Source organism: Theropithecus gelada, chromosome 8 (genome assembly GCF_003255815.1).
Source record: "Theropithecus gelada isolate Dixy chromosome 8, Tgel_1.0, whole genome shotgun sequence".
Taxonomy (NCBI): domain Eukaryota; kingdom Metazoa; phylum Chordata; class Mammalia; order Primates; family Cercopithecidae; genus Theropithecus; species Theropithecus gelada.
The window spans coordinates 21058343-21082485 of NC_037676.1; the positions used below are offsets into that span (position 1 = coordinate 21058343).

Genomic DNA, 24143 nt, shown 5'->3' on the forward strand with positions numbered 1-24143 from the left:
ATGTCTCTTGATGATGATGGTGTTCACTAGGCCTCCGACCAGCTGTGTGACTTTGGGCAAGTTTCTTCACATCTCTGTGCCTCAGTTTCCTTATCTGTAAAATGGGGATAATCATATAAATCAGGTTGGTGTGAGGATTGAATGAGTTAGTATTTGTGGGTTTTTTTGGTTTTGTTTTTGAGATAGATGGAGTGTGTATCTGTGCCCCGGTTGAAGTGCAGTGGCACCATCTCAGCTCACTGCAACCTCTGCCTCCCGGGTTCGAGCGATTCTCCTGCCTCAGCGTTCCGAGTAGATGGGACTACAGGCGCCCACCATCACGCCCAGCTAATTTTTGTATTTTTAGCAGAGATGGGTTTTTGCCATGTTGGCCAGCCTGGTCTCGAACACCTGACCTCAGGTGATTCGCCCACCTCAGCCTTCCAAAGTGCTGGGATTACATGCATTGGCCACTGTGCGTGGCCCGCAACGTTTACTTTTTCTTTTCTTTTTTTTTTTTTTTCTTTTGGAGATAGTCTCGCTCTGTCACCCAGGCTGGAGTGCCCGGGCGTAATCTTGGCTCACTGGAACCTCCGCCTCCCGGATTCAAGCGATTCTTCTGCCTCAGCCTCCGGAGTAGCTGGGATTACAGGCGTGTGCCACCACGCTCGGCTAATTTTTGTATTTTTAGTAGAGACGGGGTTTCACCACATTGACCAGGCTGTTTTCAAACCCCTGACTTCAGGTGATCCACCCACCTTGGCCTCCCAAAATGCTGGGATTACAGGCGTGAGCCACCTTGCCCGGCCCGCAATGCTTTATTAAACTTTTTATTTTTAGCTATCCTGTTGAGGTTCTTCCAGATGAATTTTAGCCTCTGACCCAGAGGTATGATTTGATAGGCGTGGAGTTCTGGTTACTTCTTAAATGAAGAACTTCCTCAGGATATCTGAACAATTCTCTTAGGTGGAAGCCTCAAGGACCATGAAAACAAAACCAAATTCTATTCGGCCCCTAAAGTCCTCTTGCCTCCTGCGGTTACTATCAAAGAGCTATGGTCAAAATTCCAAGGGATAATTCGGGGTCTGATTCCACTATCTATCCCCAGACCGCCTATACATAAATCCATTATTATTGGAGATTTACCATTAATCCTATAACATTTTAGGAGCTGTCCAGTATAATTTTCTGAAAGCCCAATAAGGTAGCTGCACGTAGTTCCTGAACGCTTGAAACGTGAACAGAATTAATTTAAATTTACATAGCTACATGTGACTACTCATTGGTCACTGCAGTAATTGTTAAGACTGGTTTTGCCTGTAACTTGCATGTTTTATTGGACATCAGTTTCAATATTTTATTTGCATTGCTAAAAGTCAAAATCCTTTTGACTTTGCCAGTTACTCAGTGAGAGGACGGTTGGAGCCAGTTTCTGTTCTAGGCTTACAGTTTTAAGGGCAGATAAAGGTCAGTTTTTAACCTCGAGATGAACAGACTGTTAACCTTCTACGGACTTGCCCATGGGGTTCCACAGTAAGCCTGGGCCGGGGGAAGAAAAAAGGGGCTTCTAGCTGGGGAGTGACACACAGGGCACAGGAGGAGGTCCGGCCCTGGGGTCCCAGGAGCAGGGAGCTCCCCTCTCTTAGATGTGGAAAGTGAGGAAGGGGCAGGTCCTTGCTCAGAAACGGAGCTCCCCAATCCCCCACCGCCCTAGCTACTGGACTGGAACTAGGATGGACACGAATGTCCTTCTCACTGTACTGACTGCACTCAACACGCGGGAAAGATGAAACGAAGGGATTTAAATGTGTGGGTTTGCTGAATGACCCACAAAAGCTGAAGGAGCGCGGCCGGACTTATCACACTACTTGAGACAAAGCGGTGGGAGACCCAGAGGTGAGGAGGGAGGCCTGGGAGGTCAGGGGCTCTCTGCGAGGCGGTCCCAGGAAGCGGCGCAGAGCGGCCGCGAGGCCGCAGGGCCGGGTCGCAAAATGGCCGCGGCCGGGCCGGCCTCCCGCGCTGGCCACGCGGGCAGGTTTCAGGTGTTCCCAGCCTGGGCAGGGGCGGGCAGGAGAGAAGGGACCGGCTGCGAGGAGGGTTGGCTGAGGAGAAGCGAAAATCGGCTGCTACGAACAGGGACCCGGAGCCAGAGGAGCCGAGAAGAGCGCGTGCGCCGAGGCCTACGGCCTCCCGGGAAGGCGGAAGCGTGGGGAGGGCGGTGCTCTGGGCGGGAGGCCGGGCCGGGTCGGCTTGGACGGCGGGGCCGCGCGTGGGGCCTCGGCGCGCCGACGGCGGCGCGCGGGGCCGCTGGGAAGTTGTGAGAGCGGCGCGCGGGGGCGCGCTTGCGCGCACGAGGGCCCGGGCCGCGAGCAGCTGCGGCCGCCCCTGTCGCCACCCTTAGCAGCGGTCGCGGTCGCTGCCGAAGCTGTGTTCCCCGCCTTAGCCGCTGGCGCCTCCCAAGAGAGCGGCCGGTGGGCCCGCGTCCTGTCAGTGGCGTCGGAGGCCGGCGCTGCGGCGGCCGCGCCCTTCTGGTCCTCGGGCAGCGCTGAGGAGCCAGGGCCGGGCACGGCTGGCTGACGGCTCCGCGCAGCTGAGGCCGCCCAAGGAGAAGGCGGCGGCCGCGGCGGAGGCGCACGTCGGGCGGGCTCCTGGAGCCTGGAGGAGGCAGAGGGGACCATGTCCGGGGGGCGCTTCCACCTCTCCACCACCGACCGCGTCATCAAAGGTGCCTGGCGGGCCGGGCCTTCCTCGGGGACCCGCGGGAAACGGCCCTCGGCTGGGCGGCGGCTCGGGGCGGAGGGAGGCTGGGGCCGGGCTGCACCCACCCTAGGAGGGTTCAGAGGGGTGTAGACCGGGCCGGGCGGCAGCCTCCGAGAGCAGCCCCCCGGACCCGGCGTTTTCTGCTGCACCTGGTCAGGTGCCTGGTCGTCATTGCCAGGTTCCCTCCCGAAGGGTTCAGGGTGTAGTGGGGACTTCTCCCACCACCCCCAAAGGGCCCAGAACCCCGTCTTTTTTTCTCTTTAAGAAACGACTCTGGGGAAGCCATCAGGAGTGGTGTGGGCAGGGAATTGAGTCGACTCTTCCAAGTGAGATATTTAAGATGAGATCTTTATTGACACCCACCCCCCACCCTTTTTTTTTAGGACGTATACCATGTGCCTTTTGACCCACTTTCTCTAGATCATTGCAAGTCACTGCTATTACTGAAATAAACTTAGTATGGGGAAGTCAGATACATCCATTATATGATGTTTAAAATAAGTTTACGGAGCTCTTGGCATGGTAATGGTATTTTATTTTGCCTTTGGTTATGAAGACTTGGAGAATGATGTTTTCTGATTCGAATGTGTACCTGCATTAGATTTCTCTTGTTGTTATAAGAACAAAATGTAAAGGGCTCCTTGCTTTCTAAATCTTGCAGGGTTTTAGGTTACAGTTGTTTCTGTCTTTAAACTAAGAAGATGGATTAAACATAACCACTAATTTACATGCTGCTTTTATTCAGCTGTAAGACTTAGGCACAACCCTTCTCTCTGAGATTAACAATCGGTTTGAAAGCGCTATTTTGTAAGAGTAAGAAGAGAATAGACTTAGACCAACTATGTTGGCGTTTGGATGCAGGGGTTAGCCTGACAGTGGGGAAAATTATTAAGATAATTTTCTTCTTTTTCATTTTGGTATTAGAGAAAGGCAACTAATATTGGTGACGGGAATACATTTTTAAAAGGTGAAACGCCTTATTGCATGTTCAGGGAGGGGGAAGAATTTTAGTGTATAACTTAGATTTTTTCCCCCATCTTCCCAAATCAGCCTTATAAATGTTAATTATCTATACTACATAATTATAATGGGATTTTTGAGATTTATCTACTTAGGATTTATCTACTGTCGTTAGAGATATAACTGAATTGTTCATCTAACTGACATCCCCTGAATAGCTAAATTATTTTGACCATGTAAATGTAAGTCTTCATATTAATAGTGTATAGCCTATAAGACGTATAGGCTTCTCTTAAGATTCAGAGTGTACTAAACATAACCTTTTTTGAGGAATCAAGGTCATCACTATGTACATTAATTTCTGTACTGTGCTGTTAATATGGCTGGTACGTTCTGCTGTATAAAGGTGTTGGCAGTTTTGTCCTGTACTAAAATGACTCCTCACTGCTATACCAGTTCAGTGCTTTGTCTGCTTTTAGTTTCTCTCTCCAGTACTGTTTTCTGTCAAAATGTGCCCTTACTGCTTTCTAATCTGCTGCGTCTAAGCTGAAGTAGGCAGGGAAACCAGATAAGCCAGAACTGTGGGTCAAGTTAGAATAAATAGGATCTTAGTGAAGCTTAGTGCAGCCCTCAGGAATCTCACAATCTAATCACCATTGCACCATGTAATTTCCACCATAACATGTCATAAGATCAAAAGAAAATTAAAAATTTAAATGACCCTTAAATATAGTAATAAATATAGTAAAATAAAATGTAATAAAATAAAACAGTTAAAATGCAGGGGTTGGGAGAGGCATGGTGGCTCATGCCTGTAACTCCAGCACTTTGGGAGGCCCATACGGGCAGATCAGTGAGGTCAGGAGTTCGAAACCAGCCTGGCCAAGATGACGAAACTCCATCTCTACTAAACATACAAAAATTAGCTAGGCATGGTGGCAGGCACCTGTAATCCCAGATACTTGGGAGTCTGAGGCAACAGAATTGCTTGAACCCGGGAGGCGGAGGTTGCAGTGAGCCAAAATGGTGCTACTGCATTCCTGTCTGGGTGACACAATGAGACTCTCTCTTAAAAAAAAAAAAAAAAAAAAAAAAAAGGCTGGGCGCGGTGGCTCATGCCTGTAATCCCAGCACTTTGGGAGGCCGAGGCGAGCAGATCACGAGGTCAGGAGATCAAGACCATCCTGGCTAACACGGTGAAACCCAATCTCTACTGAAAATACAAAAAATTAGCCGGGCGTGGTGGTGGGCGCCTGTTGTCCCAGCTGTTTGGGAGGCTAAGGCAGGAGAATGGCGTGAACCCAGGAGGCGGAGCTTGCAGTGAGCCGAGATCGGGGCCACTGCCCTCCAGCCTGGGCGACAGAGCGAGACTCTGTCTCAAAAAAAAAAAAAAAAAAAAAGTAGGGGCTGGTTTATTGCTAGGCATGCTTATGGTTAAATAAACCCTGTCATCATATCCTGCAGGATGCAAATTTGTTCTTTACCAAAATTAATTAGCACATATTGTGTACTTTTTAAAAAAATTTTTTTATTTTTTATTTTTTTTTGAGATGGAGTTTGGTTCTTGTTGCCCAGGCTGGAGTGCAATGGCACCATCTCGGCTCACTGCAACCTCCACTTTGCAGGTTTAAGCGATTCTCCTGCCTCAGCCTCCCGAGTAGCTGGGATTACAGGCATGCACCACCACACCCGACTCATTTTGTATTTCTTAGTAGAGATAGGGTTTCTCCATGTTGGTCAGGCTGGTCTCAAACTCCCGACCTCAGGTAATCCACCTGCTTCGGCCTCCCAAAGTGCTGGGATTATAGGTGTGAGCCACTGTACCCGGCCCTATTGTGTACTTTTAAGACTACTCTTAAATAAATGAAATAGAAATAATTTCAGGTCCTTAGAATGTATGGATTTCTCTCCTATATAAAAACTTTAGTGTAAGAGCTTGACCACAGCATTTGTGGCTTCGTGGTGACTTATGTTGCTTTTTTCAGGGTTTTCCAGAGTTTGAAATAGTTGAAGAAAATGAGGTGTCACTGTGTGCATAGCTAAGGTCCATTGTATCGGGTACTGAACCTTGGTCTGATGCTATCTTGTTTAGCCAGAGCTGTCTGCATTTATTCACAGCTTGAAAGCTTTTTCAGAGGTGATACCACACCCCAGTTATTTTTGGTTCTGTCATTTCCTGTTAACTTTAAAGTGTACCTAATTGTTCTGTTTGAGCAAAATTTGGAGAAGAGTGGGTATGTGGGAGTGGTTTATATTTTAGATGTCCTTTAAACAGCAGCTTTCTTAAATTGAAGGATGTGGCTGGGCGTGGTGGCTCACACCTATAATGCCAGCTACTTGGGATGCTGAGGCAGGAGCATTGCTTGAACCCGGGAGGCGGAGGTTATAGTGGGCCAAGATCGTGCTACTGTACTGTAGCCTGGGCTACAAGAATGAAACTCAGTCTCAAACCAAAAAAAAATATCATTAATAAAGTAGGGTTAATAATACCTTCCCTGTCAAGCCTGGGTCATGCAAGTGACATAAAGGATGTGAAAAGGTCAAGTTAAGGTAGTACTTTGAAACATGATAATAGGTTGGTAATAGATTGCTTACTACAGAAGTGGTTAGTAGAGGTATCATTAACGTTTGAAAATATCAGAATTAGAAAGTATATGAAATTATAAGCTATGAAACTGTTCCTAGTCAGGAGAATACCTGTTCTACAACATAACGGATATGTGGGTGAAATCTCATCGGTAACAATGTAAAGAGACCAGCACAGTTCTGTATGGTACTTCCCAGGCAGCAGATTTCTTCTCTATCTGTTGAAGGTGTTTATTTTACATTTAAATATTCTTATGATTTTACTCGTTCATTAAATGTTTATTGAGTGCCATCTGCAATGTACCCTAGTAGGTTGCTCATTCATTTCTTCTTTGCTTTAAAAGTAGCATTTCTGCCCGGGCGCGGTGGCTCAAGCCTGTAATCCCAGCACTTTGGGAGGCCGAGATGGGTGGATCACGAGGTCAGGAGATCGAGACCATCCTGGCTAACCCGGTGAAACCCCATCTCTACTAAAAAATACAAAAAACTAGCCGGGTGAGTTGGCGGGCGCCTGTAGCCCCAGCTACTGGGGAGGCTGAGGCAGGAGAATGGCGTAAACCAGGGAGGCAGAGCTTGCAGTGAGCTGAGATCCGGCCACTGCACTCCAGCCTGGGCGACAGAGCGAGACTCCGTCTCAAAAAAAATAAATAAATAAAAATAAATAAAATAAAAGTAGCATTTCTGTGAGCCTCTAAAGCAGTATGTATGCACTGGGGCACCACTACTGGTATCTGAACCAGAGAACTAGGAACTCAAATGATTAAATTGTGATATTCTTTTTGCTTTATTTTTTTTTTCTTGTTTCCAAGTTTCTTTTCCTGTTTAAGGACATGTTTTTTCTTTGACAGTGATTTTTATAAAAGCAGTTTATTTCCCTGGAATGAATCTTTTCAGAAGCAACAAGGAAATTTCAGTAGGAATTACATGACAAATACAGAGAATCCATTGTCTTATTTTGTTATTTGATGGCCAGATGGGGTTTAACAGAAAAGTCAGATTTCTTTTCAGTAAGATGCTGATACATTTCTCCCTTTCTCTTACAATTTACATATATTGTGTATTTACAGAGTACTGTACCATTTTTACCACACATGGGAGGCTACTGTTTCTTTAATATCATGGCACTGAGAATATTGTGCTTATGGCTTTCTTAAAATATTTTAATATTAGTGTGGACAAAAATTGCTATTTCCACAAATATACCCTAAACCCGATTTTAGTCTCTGGTACCTATACTTCATTTCTTTCCACAGCTCTCGCCCCATTCTCCCTTTTTTATATCGATAATGGATTTACCAAAGGTTTAAAGTTTTTTCTCTTAAATATAAGCTTAATCCTGCTACTTATAGAATTTGAAAATCAGAGAGGTGAGAAAAGAAAGACTTCATATTCCTTCCCAGCAGAAATAACTGCTTTTAATACCTTTGTGTATTTCCATCTGCAGGTATATTTTGAATTCAAAGGAAAATGGATCACACCTATTAAAGCTTTTGTTATGCAAATATTTCATACTATTTTAACATAAATATTGTAATTTTACCTAAATATTTCCATAATGGTTTCAGTCAGCCTGGAAATGGTTTCAAAGTGCTTATATTAATATTTTGGTTCTTTATATTTTCAGTGGGGCACACATTAATCACTTGATACAGTACCAACCTGGAAGAAACATTTTCAAGTATAAATTTTCAATGTGAATATGTTTTAAAGTTGATATCTCCTGGATTTGTCAACAGTATTTGTTTAATTTATGCTTCATTTACCATTGTAATTAACAAGCTGACAAACTTTTGAAACTTTCAAAATCAGTACTAATTGAGATTCATACATCTGAGTAGAAATCTGGAACCTCTGAAAGGGCATTTTAATTTAAACGCTTAATTTTTATTTTTATTTTTTTGAGCAAGGATAAAGTATTCTTCCTTACCTACATGCTATTGGTTGTGATCAAAGCTTTATTTATGGTCTGACATTTGATAATTAAGCTTTCTCTCTTTTATTGCATTTTAAAATGGGATTAAAAATTTTTTTTGCCTTATGTAATTTTTAGCACATCATAACTTTTACTGAAGTATATACAGGAAAATGTACAAATTATAAATGTACAGCTTAGTGAGTTTTTACAAATTTAGCACCCATGTACCCATGTAACTGTTCAACCAAAATAAATAAATTACCAGAACCCCAGAAACAAGCCTGAGTTCATGTTCAGTCACTGCTTTCCATCCCTAAATGGGCAACAGTGGGGAAAACATGACACTTGTAACCATTATTCTGGCTTCTAATATCATATTTGTAAAGTAACAAATATTTGTAAATCACATCTTACTGTAAAGTGAAAAACAAAAGGGATTCTTTGAGAGAAAAATGCCAAGGACTCATTACTTAAAGTGGAATAATTAATTAAAGACCTTTTCCTAAACATTTTTGGAAAAAGCTAATTTTTAGGACAGATATGGTGGCTCACGCCTATAATCCCAGCACTTTGGGAAACCAAAGTGAGTGGATCACCTGAGGTCAGGAGTTGGAGACCAGCCTGGCCAACATGGCGAAACCCAGTCTCTATTAAAAATACAAAAATTAGCTAGGCATGGTGGTGCACACCTGTAGTCCCAGCTACTCGGGAGGCTGAGGCAGGAGAATTGCTTGAATCCGGGAGGCGAAAGTTGTGGTAAGCCAAGATTGCGCCACTGCACTCCAGTCTGGGTGACAGAGCAGGTCTCAAAAAAAAAGGCTGATTTTTAGACATATGTCTATTAGAGACAAAATTATTCAGTTAATTCTGGGATTTGTAGTCATTTTGGAGCTTTGGCTGCTACTTAATTGCTAAATGACTAATGGGAATAAAGGGATGTCTTTTTTTTTTTTTTTTTGAGACGGAGTCTCGCTGTGTCACCCGGGCTGGAGTGCAGTGGCGCGATCTCGGCTCACTGCAAGCTCCGCCTCCCGGGTTTACGCCATTCTCCTGCCTCAGCCTCCGCGTAGCTGGGACTACAGGCGCCCGCCACCGCGCCCGGCTAGTTTTTTGTATTTTTTTTAGTAGAGACGGGGTTTCATGGTGTTAGCCAGGATGGTCTCGATCTCCTCACCTCGTGATCCACCCGCCTCGGCCTCCCAAAGTGCTGGGATTACAGGCTTGAGCCACCGCGCCCGGCCTAAAGGGATGTCTTATAATCATTACCATCCTTGGGTGCAATCATTACTAGACTATAACGCTCCTTTATAGTATTTTTTGGTGGGGGACAGGGTCTCGCTCTGTTGCCCAGGCTGGAGTACAGTGGCGCAATCACAGCTCACTGCAGCTTCAGCTTCCTGGGCTCAGGTGATCCACCTCAGCTTCCTGAGTAGTTGGAACCACAGGCATACACCACTGTGCCCAGCTAATTTTTTTTTTTTTTTTTTTTTTGAGACAAAGTTTTGCTATGTCGCCCAGGCTGGAGTGCAGTGGCGCAATCTTGGCTCACCGCAAACTCTGCCTTCCGGGTTCATGCCATTCTCCTGCCTTAGCCTCCCGAGTAGCTGGGAATACAGGCATGAGCCACCGTGCCTGACCTAATTTTTGTATTTTTTATAGAGACGGAGTTTTGCCATGTTTTTGAGGCTGGTCTTGAACTCCTGGGCTCAAGTGATCCTCTTGCCCTGGTCTCCCAAAGTGCTGGGATTACAGGTGTGAGCCACTGCGCCCTGCCTTTTATAGTTTTAATGTTAAAATTTAGCAGCCTTTTAAATTTCAAAACTGAGACCTAAAACTTTCAACCTAACCTAAGTGGTATCTTTCTTAGTTATCTTTATATTCTATCTAGTTATCCAGATGAATGTAGAAAGAACTTTTAGTTCCCCATATTCAGTTTTGTTTTATTGGCACATTAGATTATCGTGAAGTCTTTTAGTTTCTTAAGTCTTCATTTGTTGTTAGAAGAGGGTTTAACTTGGTAACCAGGATCTTTAAATTGGGCGCAGAAAGATATACTGGATGGCTGGACAAGACAATGTATTTCTTTGATTATCATGGTTAGATTTACTAATTGGTAACAGTTAATGAAGGTTTTTTTGCAGCGTCTAGACAATGTCAGCCCAAGAGACTGAAATTCTAAATGAACAAACACTGAGAAATATTTGAAGAATTCATTCAATAATTACCTATGTAACATTCTTGTGAAAGTGTTTAGTTTAAGCTGAGCCTAGTTATAGTAGTCAGACAAATCCACTTTGTGGGCCTTTCTTTTTTTTTTTTTTTTTTTTTTTTGAGATGAGTCTCGCTGTGTCCCTGAGGCTGGAGTGCAGTGTTGCGATCTCGGCTCACTACAAGCTCCACCTCCCGGGTTCACGCCATTCTCCTGCCTCAGCCTCCTGAGTAGCTGGGACTACAGGCGCCCGCCACCGCACCCGGCTAATTTTTTTGTATTTTTAGTAGAGACGGGGTTTCACCGTGGTCTTGATCTCCTGACCTTGTGATCCGCCCGCCTCGGCCTCCCAAAGTGCTAGGATTACAGGTGTGAGCCACTGCGCCCGGCCGTTTGTGGGGCTTTCTATAGGACAGTTCGCCTGAACTCTAAAAATTTCAAAGTGATGAAAAACGAAACAAAACAAAAAGGGCAGGAAGACTATTCTAGATGAAAGAAGTTGAAAGAGAAATGACAGTGTCAAGCCTGGATTAAGAAAATAAAAACTGTAGAGGACATTTTGGGGATAACTGGGAAAATTTGAATATGTATGGAGTATATATTAGACGGTATTATATCATTGGTTTTTTTTTTTTTTTTTTTTTTTGAGATGGAGTTTCGCTGTTGTTGCCCAGGCTGGAGTACAATGGCGTGATCTCAGCTCACTGCAACCTCTGCCTCCCAGATTCAAGAGATTCTCCTGCCTCAGCCTCCCGAGTAGCTGGGATTCCAGGCATGCACCACCATGCCTGGCTAATTTTGTATTTTTAGTAGAGACGAGGTTTCTCCATATTGGTCAGGCTGGTCTCGAACTCCTGACCTCAGGTGATCTGCCTGCCTCAGCCTCCCAAAGTACTGGGTTTACAGGTGTCAGCCACTGCGCCTGGCCTATATCATTGTTAAATGACTTGAATGTGACGATATGGTATTATGGTTATATAGGAAAATGGATCTTACTTTTAGGCAGTACCTGATGAAGTATTTATGTTGAAATATCGTGATGTTTGCAGTTTGCTTTTAAATTGTTTTAAAAAAATCATTTGTAGAGAAAAAAAGCAAAAGTGGCAAAACATTTACTATGGTGAATCTAGGTAAGAGCATATGTGTGTTCATTTTATGATTCTTTCACTTTTTAAATAGATTTCAGTTTTTCAAACTGTAAAGTTGGGGAGAGCCAGGCATGGTGGCTCTCACCTGTAGTCCCAGCTGCTTGGGAGGCTGAAGCGGGAGGATCACTTAAGCCCAGGAGTTCCAAGGCTTCAGTGAACTATGATTGCACCACTGTGCTTTAGCTTGGGTGACAGAGCGAGCACCTATCTCTATTTAAAAAAGAAAAAAAAGTTAGAAAAAAAGTACAATTAAGAAATAGCTCAGCTGGGTGCAGTGGTTCATGCCTGTAATCCCAGTACTTTGGGAGGCCAAGGCGGCTGGATCGCTTGAGCTCAGGAATTCGAGACTAGCCTGGCAACATGGTGAAACCCCATGTCTACAAAAAATACAAAAAAGTAGCCGGGTGTAGTGGCCTGCACCTGTGAACCCAGCTACTCGGTAGGCTGAGGTGGGAGGATCACCTGAGCCAGAAGGCGGAGGTTGCAGTGGGCCAAGATAGCGCCACACTCCAGCCTGGGTGACTGAGACCCCATCTCAAAAAAAAAAAAAAAAAAAAAAAGAAATGCTTCAAAACAGCTACAGCTAGGTTTAGGAAAGGCTGTCATCATATTTGAGGATTCAGTAGTGTCTTAATGGGGGAAAGCTGAAAAGAACAAAACGAGCCTTAAAGAATATTATAGCTGACATGAAGTGGAGGCAACTTGTTTAGCATAAACAGTAGTTGTTTCAGCTACATGATGGGGGTTGGAAAAACATACAGAAGTCAGTATGGAGAAAGAAAAGGTACTTAACTAAGGAGTAGAGAGAAGATGGGCAAACTAGAAGCGCCAGAGAATTGAAAGACGTAAAATGAAGAAAAGGAAGAATAGGAATAGTTGAAAACTGCAGTTGACATCAATTTCATTAAGGGGACAGCAACACTATTTTGATGACTATTTTTTTTCTTGAGACAAAGTCTTGCTGTTGCCCAGGCTGGAATGCAGTGGCGCAGTCTCGGCTCACTGCAACTTCTGCCTCCCGGGTTCAAGCGATTATCCTGCCTCAGCGTCCTGAGTAGCTGGGATTACAGGTGTGCGTCACCACGCCTGGCTAATTTTTTTTTTTTTTATTTTTAGTAGAGATGGGGTTTAGTAGAGACCATGTTGGCCAGGCTGGTGTCAAACTCCTGACTTCAGGTGATGCGCTCTTCTTGGCCTCCCAAAGTACTGGGATTACAAGCCTGAGCCACTGTGTCCGTCCCCCAGCCTACTTTAATACTACAGGTTGAGTGTTCCTAATCCAAAATCTGAAATTCTCCAAAATCTGGAGCTCTTTTGAGTGCCAGATGACACCACAAGTGGATACTTTCTTTCCTGACCTCATGTGATGGGTTGTAATCAAAACCTGGGGCCATAACCCAAAGTCTTTTCAGTGTCCCCGAGGAAAAAAGACCCTCCCAGCCCCCTTCAGTTGTGATATATCTTTTCCATGCACAGCATAATGATGATGTCCAGGCAACCACAGATTGACCACATAGGTGGCTGGGATAGTGACACATTTGCTTTCTGATCATTCAGTGTACACAAATTGGTTTTGTGCACAAAATTATTAAAAATATTTATAAAATTACCTTCACGTTCGGTGTATATGAAACATAAATGAATTTTGTGTTTAGACTTGCGTTCCATTCCCAACACATCTCATTATGTATATGCAAATATTCCTAAATCTGAAACAATCTGAAATCTGAAATGCTTCTGGTCCTAAGTCCTTTGAATAAGAGGTCATACTTGTCCCTAGAATGTTTTATATCTGTGAATGGGCTCTTTGCTTCTGTGCATAATTTTTTTTTTTTTTTTTTAATTTTTAGAGATAAGGTCTCACTCTGTTGTCCAGGCTGGAGTGCGGTAATGCGATCAATGCTCACTGTGGCCTCAAACTCCTGGCCTCAATTGATTGTCCTGCCTCATCCCTCCAAGTAGCTGGGACTACAGGCGTGTGCTGCCATGTCTGGCTAAATGTTTTATTTTTATTACTTTTAAGTTGTAGTGACAGGGTCTTGCTATGTTGCCCAGCCTGGCCTCAAACTCCTGGCCTCAAGTGTTCCTCCTGCCTCCCAAAGAGGTGGGATTACAGGCATGAGCCACTGTGCCTGGCCCTGCATAGCATCTTGTCCCTCAACTTGACCAGCTCCTGTTTATCTTTCAAGATTTAGCCAAGGGGACTTCGGAGAAGCTTTTTCTCCTCTGCTAAGAAGCTGTGGAGACTTTGAGAACATGGGCTTCAGTCAGACATACCTGGATTCAAATTCTGGTTTTTGTTTTGTTTTGTTTTGTTTTGTTTTTCCAAGGAGATGGGGTCTTGCTCTATTAGCCAAGCTGAAGTGCAGTGGCACGATCATAGCTCACTGAAGCCTCAAACTTCCAGGCTCAAGTGATCCTCTTGCCTCATCCTCATGCCTGGGACTACAGGCGTGTGTCACCATGCCCAGCTCAAATTCTTTTAGTGATGCGTGACTTTGGATAAATCACTTACCCTTATTTTACCTGCATTTCTTTATCTGTAGAAGAGGGATAATGAAACTTGCAGTGGCAATCACATAGTGAGTGCTCCGTATGTGTTATGTTAGGTGCTGCTGCTGCCATCACTATCATCATTATCATCATCGTCATCATCATAAGAGTTGCTGTCTCCTATGAGCTCCCATAAGCAATCTCATTGCTTTGCAAATCACTTTAAATGTTTTCTTGTCCTTCACAATAAACTGCTCTGTTTAAGGGCAACCACTGTGTATCCTTAATGCTGAATGCAGTGCCTAACACATGCTTAGGTGCTTAGTAAATAAGTATGTGCAAGCATAAGAAGCTTATTTTATGGATGACAGTGTAAGAAAGAGTACAGACTCTGCTGATAACCAGCCGTGTGGCCTTTGAGCTTTGTTATTTATTTTCCTTGCCACAGGTGTGAAATGGGAGATAGTGCCTACCTCAGAATTTAAAGATTACATCTCATGTTGTATGTAAAGTGCTTAGCCTAGTGCCCATAGTGGGTGGTTAATAAATGTTAGCTATTATTTTAAAAATAAATCAATCTTGAATCTTGGCAAGATTTGACAGCAGATCTATTTTACTTTAAGTGACATGTGAAATGAAGCTTTAAGAGTATTGTATTTTATATAGTCACACTTACATAGTTGCTTAGTGATTCAGAGTTCTGAGAAATGCATCCTTAGGCGATTTCATCATTATGCAAACATCATACAGTGTACAATTAGCCCTTAGTATACGTGAGAGCTTAGTTCCAGGACCCCCACATATACCAAAATCCCTGAATACTCAAGTCTAGAAGTTGACCCTGTGGAACCTGAGTATTCAAAAAGTTGGCCTTCTGTATTTGCAGAATTGGGTTTTGCATCCTGTGTTTGGTTGAAAACAAATCTGCATATAAGTGAACCAGTGCGGTTCAAACCCATGTTGTTCGAGTTAACCATACTTACACAAACCTAGATGTTATATGTATCTGCAAACCTAGATGTTACACAGCTGTATGGCATAGCCTGTTGTTCCTAAGCTGCAAACCTGTGCAGCATGTTACTGTACTGAATACTGTAGGCAACTGTAACACAACAGTAAGTCTTTGGGTATCTAAACATATCTAAACCTAGAAAAGATACAGTAAAAATACAGTATTAAAGATAAAAAATGGTCCACCTGTAGAGGGCACTTAACATGGATAGGGCTCGCAGGACTGGAAAATTGCTCGGGGTGAGTCAGGGAGTGTGTGGTGAGTGAAAGTGAAGGCCTAGGACATTACTGTACAGTATTGTAGGCTTTATAAACACTGCACACTTTAGGCTACGCTAAATTTATAAAATACCTTTCTTCAATAGTAAATTAGCCTTAGCTTACTGTAACTTTTACTTTATAAACTTAAAAAATTTTAAACTTTTTAACTCTTTCGTAATCATATTTAGCGTAAAACACAAACACATATAGCTGTACATACTTTCTTTCATATCCTTATTCTTATAAGCTTTTACTATTTCTTATTTTTTAAAACTTTTTTGTTAAAAATGAACACACTGACCAGGTGCGGTGGCTCACGCCTGTAATCCCAGCACTTTGGGAGGCTGAGGCGGGGGATCACGAGGTCAGGAGATCAAGACCATCCTGGCTAACACGGTGAAACCCCGTATCTACTAAAAATACAAAAAAAATTAGCCGGGCATGGCGGTGTGTGCCTGTAGTCCCAGCTGCTGGGGAGGCTGAGGCAGCAGAATGGTGTGAACCCGGGGGGCGGAGCTTGCAGTGAGCCGACATCGCCACTGCACTCCAGCCTGGGTGACAGAGCCAGACTCCGTCTCAAAATAAATAAATAAATAAATAAAAAATGAACACACACCACACACATTAGCTGAGGCCTCCAGAGAGTCAGGATTATCAATGTCAATGTCACTGTCCTCTACCTCCGCCTCCTGTCGCACTGGAAGGTCTTCAGAGGAATTAACAGGCATGGGGCTGTCTTCTATAACAACAGTGCCTTCTCCTGGAATACCTCCTGAAGGACCTGTCTGGGGCTGTTTTACAGTTACCTTTTTGTGTTTTGTTTTGTTTTTTTTGTTTTTTGAGTAAGTAGAAGAAGTATACTCTAATGATAAAAAGGGTGGTATAGTAAATGTATAAGCCACTAACTTATTTGTTGCAGTAGGTTTGTTTACACCAGCAATACCACAAATGTGAGTAGCAGTAGTGCCTTATACCGTGATGTTAAGACAGGCGAAAACATCACTAGGTGACAGAAATTTTTCAGCTCCATTATAATCTTACAGTCTCTGTCATATATATGGTCTTGTAGGCTGAAATATTGCTATGTGGCACATGACTGTTTTTTAACTTTAGTGTCTTAGATATTGAAAGGATTTAAACCTAAATTGCTTAAGAAGAAAAATGGTGAAATTTTCCTTTTCCCTAGTATAGATAGAATTTTGGAAGTGATATATTCATAAATATTTGATGAGTTCCTGTTACATGCGGCACATTTCTGGTTATGCTTAGAAGGTTAAATACTGCTTGAAAAGTACTCATGCAGTGTAGCATGTAATAGCCTCTCAAAAATGTTACAGAAATTTAGAACAATGTAGTGACCTATGACTAATCCCACTGCAAAAGGAGCAGATGACTAAATTGTAGACAATACCTGGTGTGAAATGTTTGTTCCTTTGATCTGTAAATTGATAATCCTTTAATGTTTAATCTGACTGTGACTAGTGGCCTGAAGAGGTAAGACTTCTTCTGTGTTTTTATGTGTGTGCCTACATATGTTTTTTTCTTGTGACCTAAGGCTTTGTTGAAGTTTAAAATAGAGTGATTTTAATGAATGGCTGGAGTAATAAAGATAATTGGTGGGTTTCTCCATGGAAGCAAGTTGTATATTTTTAACTATTTTGCACTGCTTTATGAAAAACATATGCCACTATAGCAGTTACTGTTTCTGTTGACTATCACTGCTAGGGATTATTACTTAGTTGGTTCCAGGAGGCCCAGTTCTTAGCTAATACTTTGGAAGTGAATTCTGTGACTATCAAAGACCAGAAGGAATAATCTCAAAGAACCTGATCAGATCATGGAACTAAAATCACTTGTTCTAGTGAGGAACAGTCGAAAAGGCAACATAAGACTTTTGGTAATAATATTTAATGTAACTTATTTAGCAGTATTTAATTTGTTCATGATTGGCAAAGCAGGTGAGTAGATTAGGAAATGAGTCTGAAAAAGTAGGGCAGGCCTGCTGGCTTAAAATAGGAATGAAAGCAGTGAACAGAGATAGCTGTTTAGGCAAATCCTAGTGTCCCATGAGGATAAGACTACCACAATAATCTAAAAATAATAGCTTATAGGTCAATAACTTTTAAAGTTTATGTTCCTACTTACCGCAGGTCATCACCTATGTGGCTGTTTCTCATTTATGGAGATCTACATCAGATTTTACTTGTGTTTACCTGAAAATACATATTGTTTATGTAGTCGGTGTATATTGTAGCATACAGGGTCTGACCTTGAAAAGGCTGCAGAATTTCTTGAGTGTACTTTAGGAACTTAGTTTTTCAAAATTTATTTAATTTTTATTTTGGTAATTATAGATTCACAGGAGGTTGTAAATAAAGAAATGTAAAGGGAAGTCCCATACACCTCTCCCCTAACTCCCTTCCCTCTCTTTGCGGTGTCAGTATCTCACACCACCACAGTACTATACCAAAACCAGGAAATGGACATTGGTACAGTCCATAGAGCTTGTTCAGATTTCACCAGTTATATGTGCATTCCTGTCTGTATATGTGTGTTTAACTTTATGCAATTTCACATGTAGATAGCATAATTGCCAGCACAATAAGGGTACTCAACAGTACAGTAACCACAAGATTTAGTTACTTCCCCTGAATAGCTACACCAGTCCCCTTTCTCCACCGGAAACTCAGTTTTATAGTTTGGCTATTGTTTTTAATCATGTGCAAACCTGATTTGATTAAGGTTTTTGCTTCTGATTTGGAAGCCTTGTTAAATAATTTTTAATGAAATACAGGTAGTCTGAAAGCAACTGACACATGGTAAAAAGCTAGATTTAGGAACACTGAAAGACTTCTTGGATGCATAGGCTTAGAATGATTCTCAGCTATGATTTATTTCCTTCCTCCCTTCCTCTCTTCCTTCCCTTCCCTCCCTCCCTCCCTCCTTCCCTCCCTTCTTCCCTCCCTCCTTCCCTACTCTCCCTCAATATTCTGTAATATTGAAATATTTCATTAAAAACATACAATATATTATGTATATACCTGAAATTTTCTCCTTTCTTCCTTTTAATATACTTTCTATTTATCTTGATACCGAGAGTGCTGCTATAGCAAACACCTATTTATTTACTTATTTATTTTTATGAATTAAAACATTCAGTGGATCTCGGCTCACTGCAACCTCCACCTCCTGGGTTCAAGCAGTTCTCCTGCCTCAGCCCCTGGAGTAGCTGGGACTATAGGTGCGTACCACCATGCCCGACTAATTTTTGTGTTTTTTAGTAGAGATAGGGTTTCACTATGCTGGCCAGGGTGCTGCTCTGGGCCTCAAGTGATCCACCTGCCTCAGCCTCCCAAAGTTCTGGGATTACAGGCATGAGCCGCTGCACCCGGCCCAGGTCTCAACTTTCTCATACCCTTAATTGAGTTCTGTAGCCATCTTTGATTTCCCCCTTTATAATCTTCCGTACTTACAGTCTGAACCATGCAATGTACTGCTTAACTATTCTGTGTTTATATCTTGTTTTACGTGAATTCTACTCAACTAGAGCATATGATTCTTCAAGGTAGAATAAATGTGTTAAACTTGTATATTTCAGCCAAGCGCAGTGGCTCATGCCTGTAATCCCAGCACTTTGGGAGGCCGAGGCGGGCGGATCACCTGAGGTCAGGAGTTGGAGATCAGCCTGGGCAACACGGTGAAACCCCGTCTCTACTAAAAATACAAAATTAGCCAGGCATGGTGGCACATGCCTGTAATCCCAGCTGCTTGGGAGGCTGAGGCAGGAGAATCACTTGAACCTGGGAGGTGGAGGATGCAGTAAGCCGAGATCGTGCCATTGCACTCCAGCCTGGGCAACAAGAATAAATCTCCATCTCACCAAAAAAACAAAAAAACAAAACAAAAAAAAAAAACTTGTATATTTCACACGTTACCCATACAATGTGAGCAGGTAGTGGGTACCAGATAAACATTTAGTTATTTAACTAGAATGTAATTACTGCCCTCGTATTTTTCCCTAGCACTTTCAAATGTTACTCAAAGAATCCTTCTAGCTCTTTGATACAAATTTTAGAACTTCACTATTAATAAATTTCAGCTGGGCTGGGTGGATCACCTGAGGTTAGGAGTTTGAGATCAGCCTGACCAACATGGTGAAACCCCCATCTCTACTAAGAATACAAAAATTAGCTGGGCGTGGTGGTTCTCAAGTGTAATCCCAGCTACTTGGGAGGCTGAAACAGGAGAATTGCTTGAACCCGGGAGGCAGAGGTTGCAGTGAGCTGAGATCACGCCACTGCATTCCAGCCTGGGCAACAGAGCGAGACACCGTTTCAAAAAATAAATAAATAAATAAATAAAATAAAAAACATACATATATCACTAATATCTAGGAAGGCTACCTATAGAAACTTAGATATATTCAGTTACCGATTGTTTTGTTTTTCAGTTGGTAATGTACACCCTTTCAGTGTTTGAAAGGATGACACTGGATAATTAGATTTGAATTGTACACCTCCCCAACTGGTGTTGGAGAAACCAGAGGAGTTGATGATTTTATACATAGTTTTTCCTACCTCTTATTATTGAGAAAAGAGTGTTAATTGTGGTCAGTGAATTTCTTCAAAGTTTGCTGCTTTTAAATCAAATTAAGGAAGTCAGCAACCATAAGTAGAATTACATGTGGTAAAGAAGAGTTAGTAGCACATGTCATTATATGTTTTACATATCGAAGTTGACACCAGAAAGATACATTTGTAATTTTTTTTTTTTTTCTCTCTGAGACACAGTCTAGCACTGTTGCCCAGGCTGGAGTATAGTGGTGCAGTCGTAGCTCACTGCAGCCTGGAACTCCTGGGCTCAAGTGATCTTTCCGTCTCCACCTTCACCTCCCAAGTAGTTGGAATTACAGGCACATGCCACTGTGTCCAGACCACTTTAGTGATTTATTTTTTTTAAAATCTCTATTCTCTTTTTAATATAGAGCTGCAAATTTCTTTTCTTTAGTGCAATCCATGTGTGAAATATGTGTTATTAGTTGTTACTAACAATATTTGAAGTCCTGAAGTTTTTGAATGATTTTGTATGTAAGATTAAAGTGGATTCATGGTTTCCACTAATAACCACTTCATTATTATCACTTTGTTATGTGTGTGTGTGTTTAAAGAGATAAACTTACAGGTAGTTTATCTAGAATTGTGTAAAATCCTTTCATTTTCATGAGAGAGTATCTTGCATGTGAATATTGTCATGTGTTATGCCTACATTGTTGGTTAGTTAGACTTAAATTTTAGTGGCCTCTCAGAGATTATTTTCATTCTAGTTCATGTCACATTACTTTGATATATGTATTAAGAAGAAGTACAAGAGATTGTTTAATGCATTTGTCTGAATGTTTGTGACACCCCAGAATTTGTATGTTGAAATCCTAATCCCCAACGTAATGGTATTAGGAGGTACAGTTTTGGGGAGGTGATGTTTTTATAAATTTCTAAAAGAAAATATAGGAAAAATCTTTGTGATTTTGGGGTAGACTATTTTCTTAGATAGGTCATCGAAGGCATGAACCGTAAACGCTGATAATTGGAGTTTTAAAAAATTAAAATCTTTTGTTCTTCTAAAGATGTTTAAGAAAATGAAAGAGCAAGCCACAGAATGGGAGAAAATATCTATACTACATTAGTGGAGTTTACTACTAAATTAAGAAAACATTAGAAGATTATCTATATAGTATAACTGATTATAAAATAATGTGTTTACATATTTAAAATACTAAGATATACATTGGTATCTTAACATTAGTTGTCTTTGGCTGGTGAGATTCTAAGAGTTTGTTTTTGTGGTGGTTATTGTTTTTTGTTTTGTGCTCTTTATCTTTTAAAAAACTCATTTGCCTCAAGGATGTAGTATCTTTGATTTAGAAAAATCTTTAAATAAAGATAGGATAGTTTGAAAGATTAGCAGAATGTTTACAACCAATACTTGATACTACATGGATAATACTTTGTTATTCTATTTTTGTAAATTCTGTGCTTGAAAATTTCAAAGAATTTTTTGTGTGTGAGTGTGTGTTTTGAGGTGGAATCTCACTATGTTGCCCAGGCTGGTCTCAAACTCCTGGCCTCAAGTGATCTTCCCACCTTGGCCCCCCGAAGCATTGAGATTACAAGCATGAGCCACTACTCCCAGGCAGAAACTTTTGAAACTTTAAAAAATAGCATGAAAACTTTTATTTTAGTCCAGGTGCAATGGCTCACATCTGTAAACCTGGCACTTTGGGAGGCTGAGGTGGGAGAATTGCTTGAAGCCAGGAGTTTGAGACCAGCCTGGGCAACATGGTGACACTCTGTCTCTACAGAAAATTTAAAAATTAGTCAGGTGTCATGGTGCATGTCTGTAGTCCCAGCTACTCTGGAAGCTGAGGTGAGAGGATTGCTTGAGGAGTTCGAGGCTACCATGAGGCATGATCAAGCCACTGCACTCCATCCAGCCTGAGTGACAGAGTGAGAGACCCTGTCTTTAAAAATAAAAAAAGAAAATCTTTACTTTGTTTATTTATTTTTTGAGACAGAGTCTCGCTCAGTTGCCTAGGCTGGAGTATAGTGACGTGATCTGGGCTCACTGCAACCTCCGCCTACCGGATTCAAGTGATTCTCCTGCTTTAGCCTCCCGAGTAGCTGGAACTATAGGCATCTGCTACCAAGCCTGGCTAAGTTTTATATTTTTAATAGAAACGGGATTTCACCATATTGGCCAGGCTGGTCTCGAACTCCTGACCTTGTGATCCTCCCACCTTGGCCTCTCAAAGTGCTGGGATTACAGGTGTGAGCCACCATGCCCAGCTGAAAATCTTTTATTTACAGCACTTTATGAGCCATATTTAGCAAACATAGTTCCACATTGAAGTTTATTTTTAATGATAGGGGGTTTTTAAACTTGAGTTTTAGTATAAATACACAGTATAATAGAAGTTTGTTTACATTAGATATGAAGCTAATTATCACCCCTAACTGCTGGCTGGTTTTCTAGAATTGTAGAAGCAGGTGGTGAATTTTCCTGTCTGCTGATATCCAAAACACTGTGATTCCTGGGTGTTCCAGCAATATTGGATGTTGGTAATACTACTGTTGGTCGATTAATTTATAATAGTATTATATTCATCTCTAAAGTCTAATTCTATTTATTTTTTGAGTAAATAGTACAGTAACGTGGCATAACATTTTAAAAGGTATGTGGTAAAAAGTCTTCCTATCCCTAACTGTCAGCCGCCAGTTCCCTGCCATGGGACTGTTAAATCTCACCACCAAAGACCACCAAGAAAACATCTGTAGTCAAAAATAAGTTACGCTGATACAGCTTGCTGCAGGAAGGAGTAACATACATCAGAAGAGCTGTGGGACCTCTCAAAAGGATGGAGTTAGGAAAGAGGATATACAGGGTTTTAGGAGCTTTTAGTCACAGAGTGATGTTAGGATGAAGTTAGTAGTCTGGGCAGGGATTGGCTAGCATATGTAATTTGAGTGAGTTGCTGGAACAGTCAGTAGTTTTGCCTCTAGGACACACAAGTCCCTGAGGATTTACTGTTAGATCAGTTTGTGGTACTAGAACATATGGGTCTGGGTGAGCTGATATTAATGAAGGTTTGAGGCTGGGCACAGTGGCTCACACCTCTAATCCCAGCACATTGGGAGGCTAGGACAGGAGGATCGCTTGAGGCCAGGAGTTTGAGACTAGCCTGTTCAACTTAGTGAGACCTCAGACTTAAAAAAAAATTTTTTTAATTAAAATTAACTGGGTGTGGTGGCACATACCTGTAGTCTTAGCTACTTGGGAGGGTGGGGGGAGGATCACTTGAGCCCAAGAGTTGGAGGCTGCAGTGAGCTACGAACATGCCACTGCACCCCAGTCTGGGTGACATAGGGAGACCCTGTCTCTTAAAAAAAAAAAAAAAAGGCTTGAGCTTAGATGGCCTGTGATGCACAGTACATTGTTGTTTGGTTTGGTTCAGTTTATCTGTTTTGCAAGTACTAGTGCTTTTCTGCGTATCTGCGAGCAATTTGTAGTGTAATTGCAGTTTGGTTTCCATTTTTAATCTCTGTTTCTGATCATTCATCAGCTAAACTGGAACATTTACCTTTTAGGGAAGGTGATCAATCAGGATTTCAAACTGTTGTTTGATGGGTTGTGAATGTTTGTGAAGCTTTGATGGTAGACATTTTGGCCTCTACAGGCACCAGGCCATTTTGTTCTTTTTCTTTTTTTCTTTTCTTTTTTTTTTTGAGAGTCTTGCTCTGTCGCCCAGGCTGGAATGCAGTGGCACGATCTCTGCTTACTGCAAGCTCCACCTCCCGGGTTCACGCCATTCTCCTGCCTCAGCCTCCCGAGTAGCTGGGACTACAGGCACCTGCTACCTCGCCTGGCTAATTTTTTGTGTTTTTAGTAGAGACGGGGTTTCACCATGTTAGCCAGGATGGCTTCAATGTTCTTTTTCTTAGATGATAATTTGTTGAATCAGCTGGTGTGACAGTAGCTGCACAGCAGCATTTAAGACTCTAAAGATAACACACTTGGCATCTGCAACACACTGAAACTCAGACAATTATTATTCAAGTTTAAAATAATGCCCCTTATATCCCATAATCTATTTGGATTTTCTTTTGGGCAACCACATTTTTTTTTCCCTTTAATTTGGATATGGGTCATTCACCTTTGCAACTGTCCTATATTTGGTTTATATTTTGCCAAGGATAAGGGTCTTGATAGTACTAACAATAAGGAAAAGTTATCTGTTAACAGCCTAAAATCTTACAACAGTGGAGAG

General features: G+C 42.1%; 1 protein-coding gene across 2 annotated transcripts in view; it reads left to right on the forward strand.

Moving 5' to 3' along the window:
- Positions 1–2277: 2277 nt before the first annotated feature.
- PPP3CC (protein phosphatase 3 catalytic subunit gamma) overlaps positions 2278–24143 on the forward strand; it is a 102289-nt gene continuing 80423 nt past the window's right edge. For both annotated transcript variants that reach the window (XM_025394807.1, XM_025394808.1), the window contains exon 1: positions 2278–2704. In XM_025394807.1, the coding sequence (XP_025250592.1) occupies positions 2656–2704 (49 nt within the window). In that variant the 5' untranslated portion in view covers positions 2278–2655. The remainder of the gene's footprint in view (positions 2705–24143) is intronic.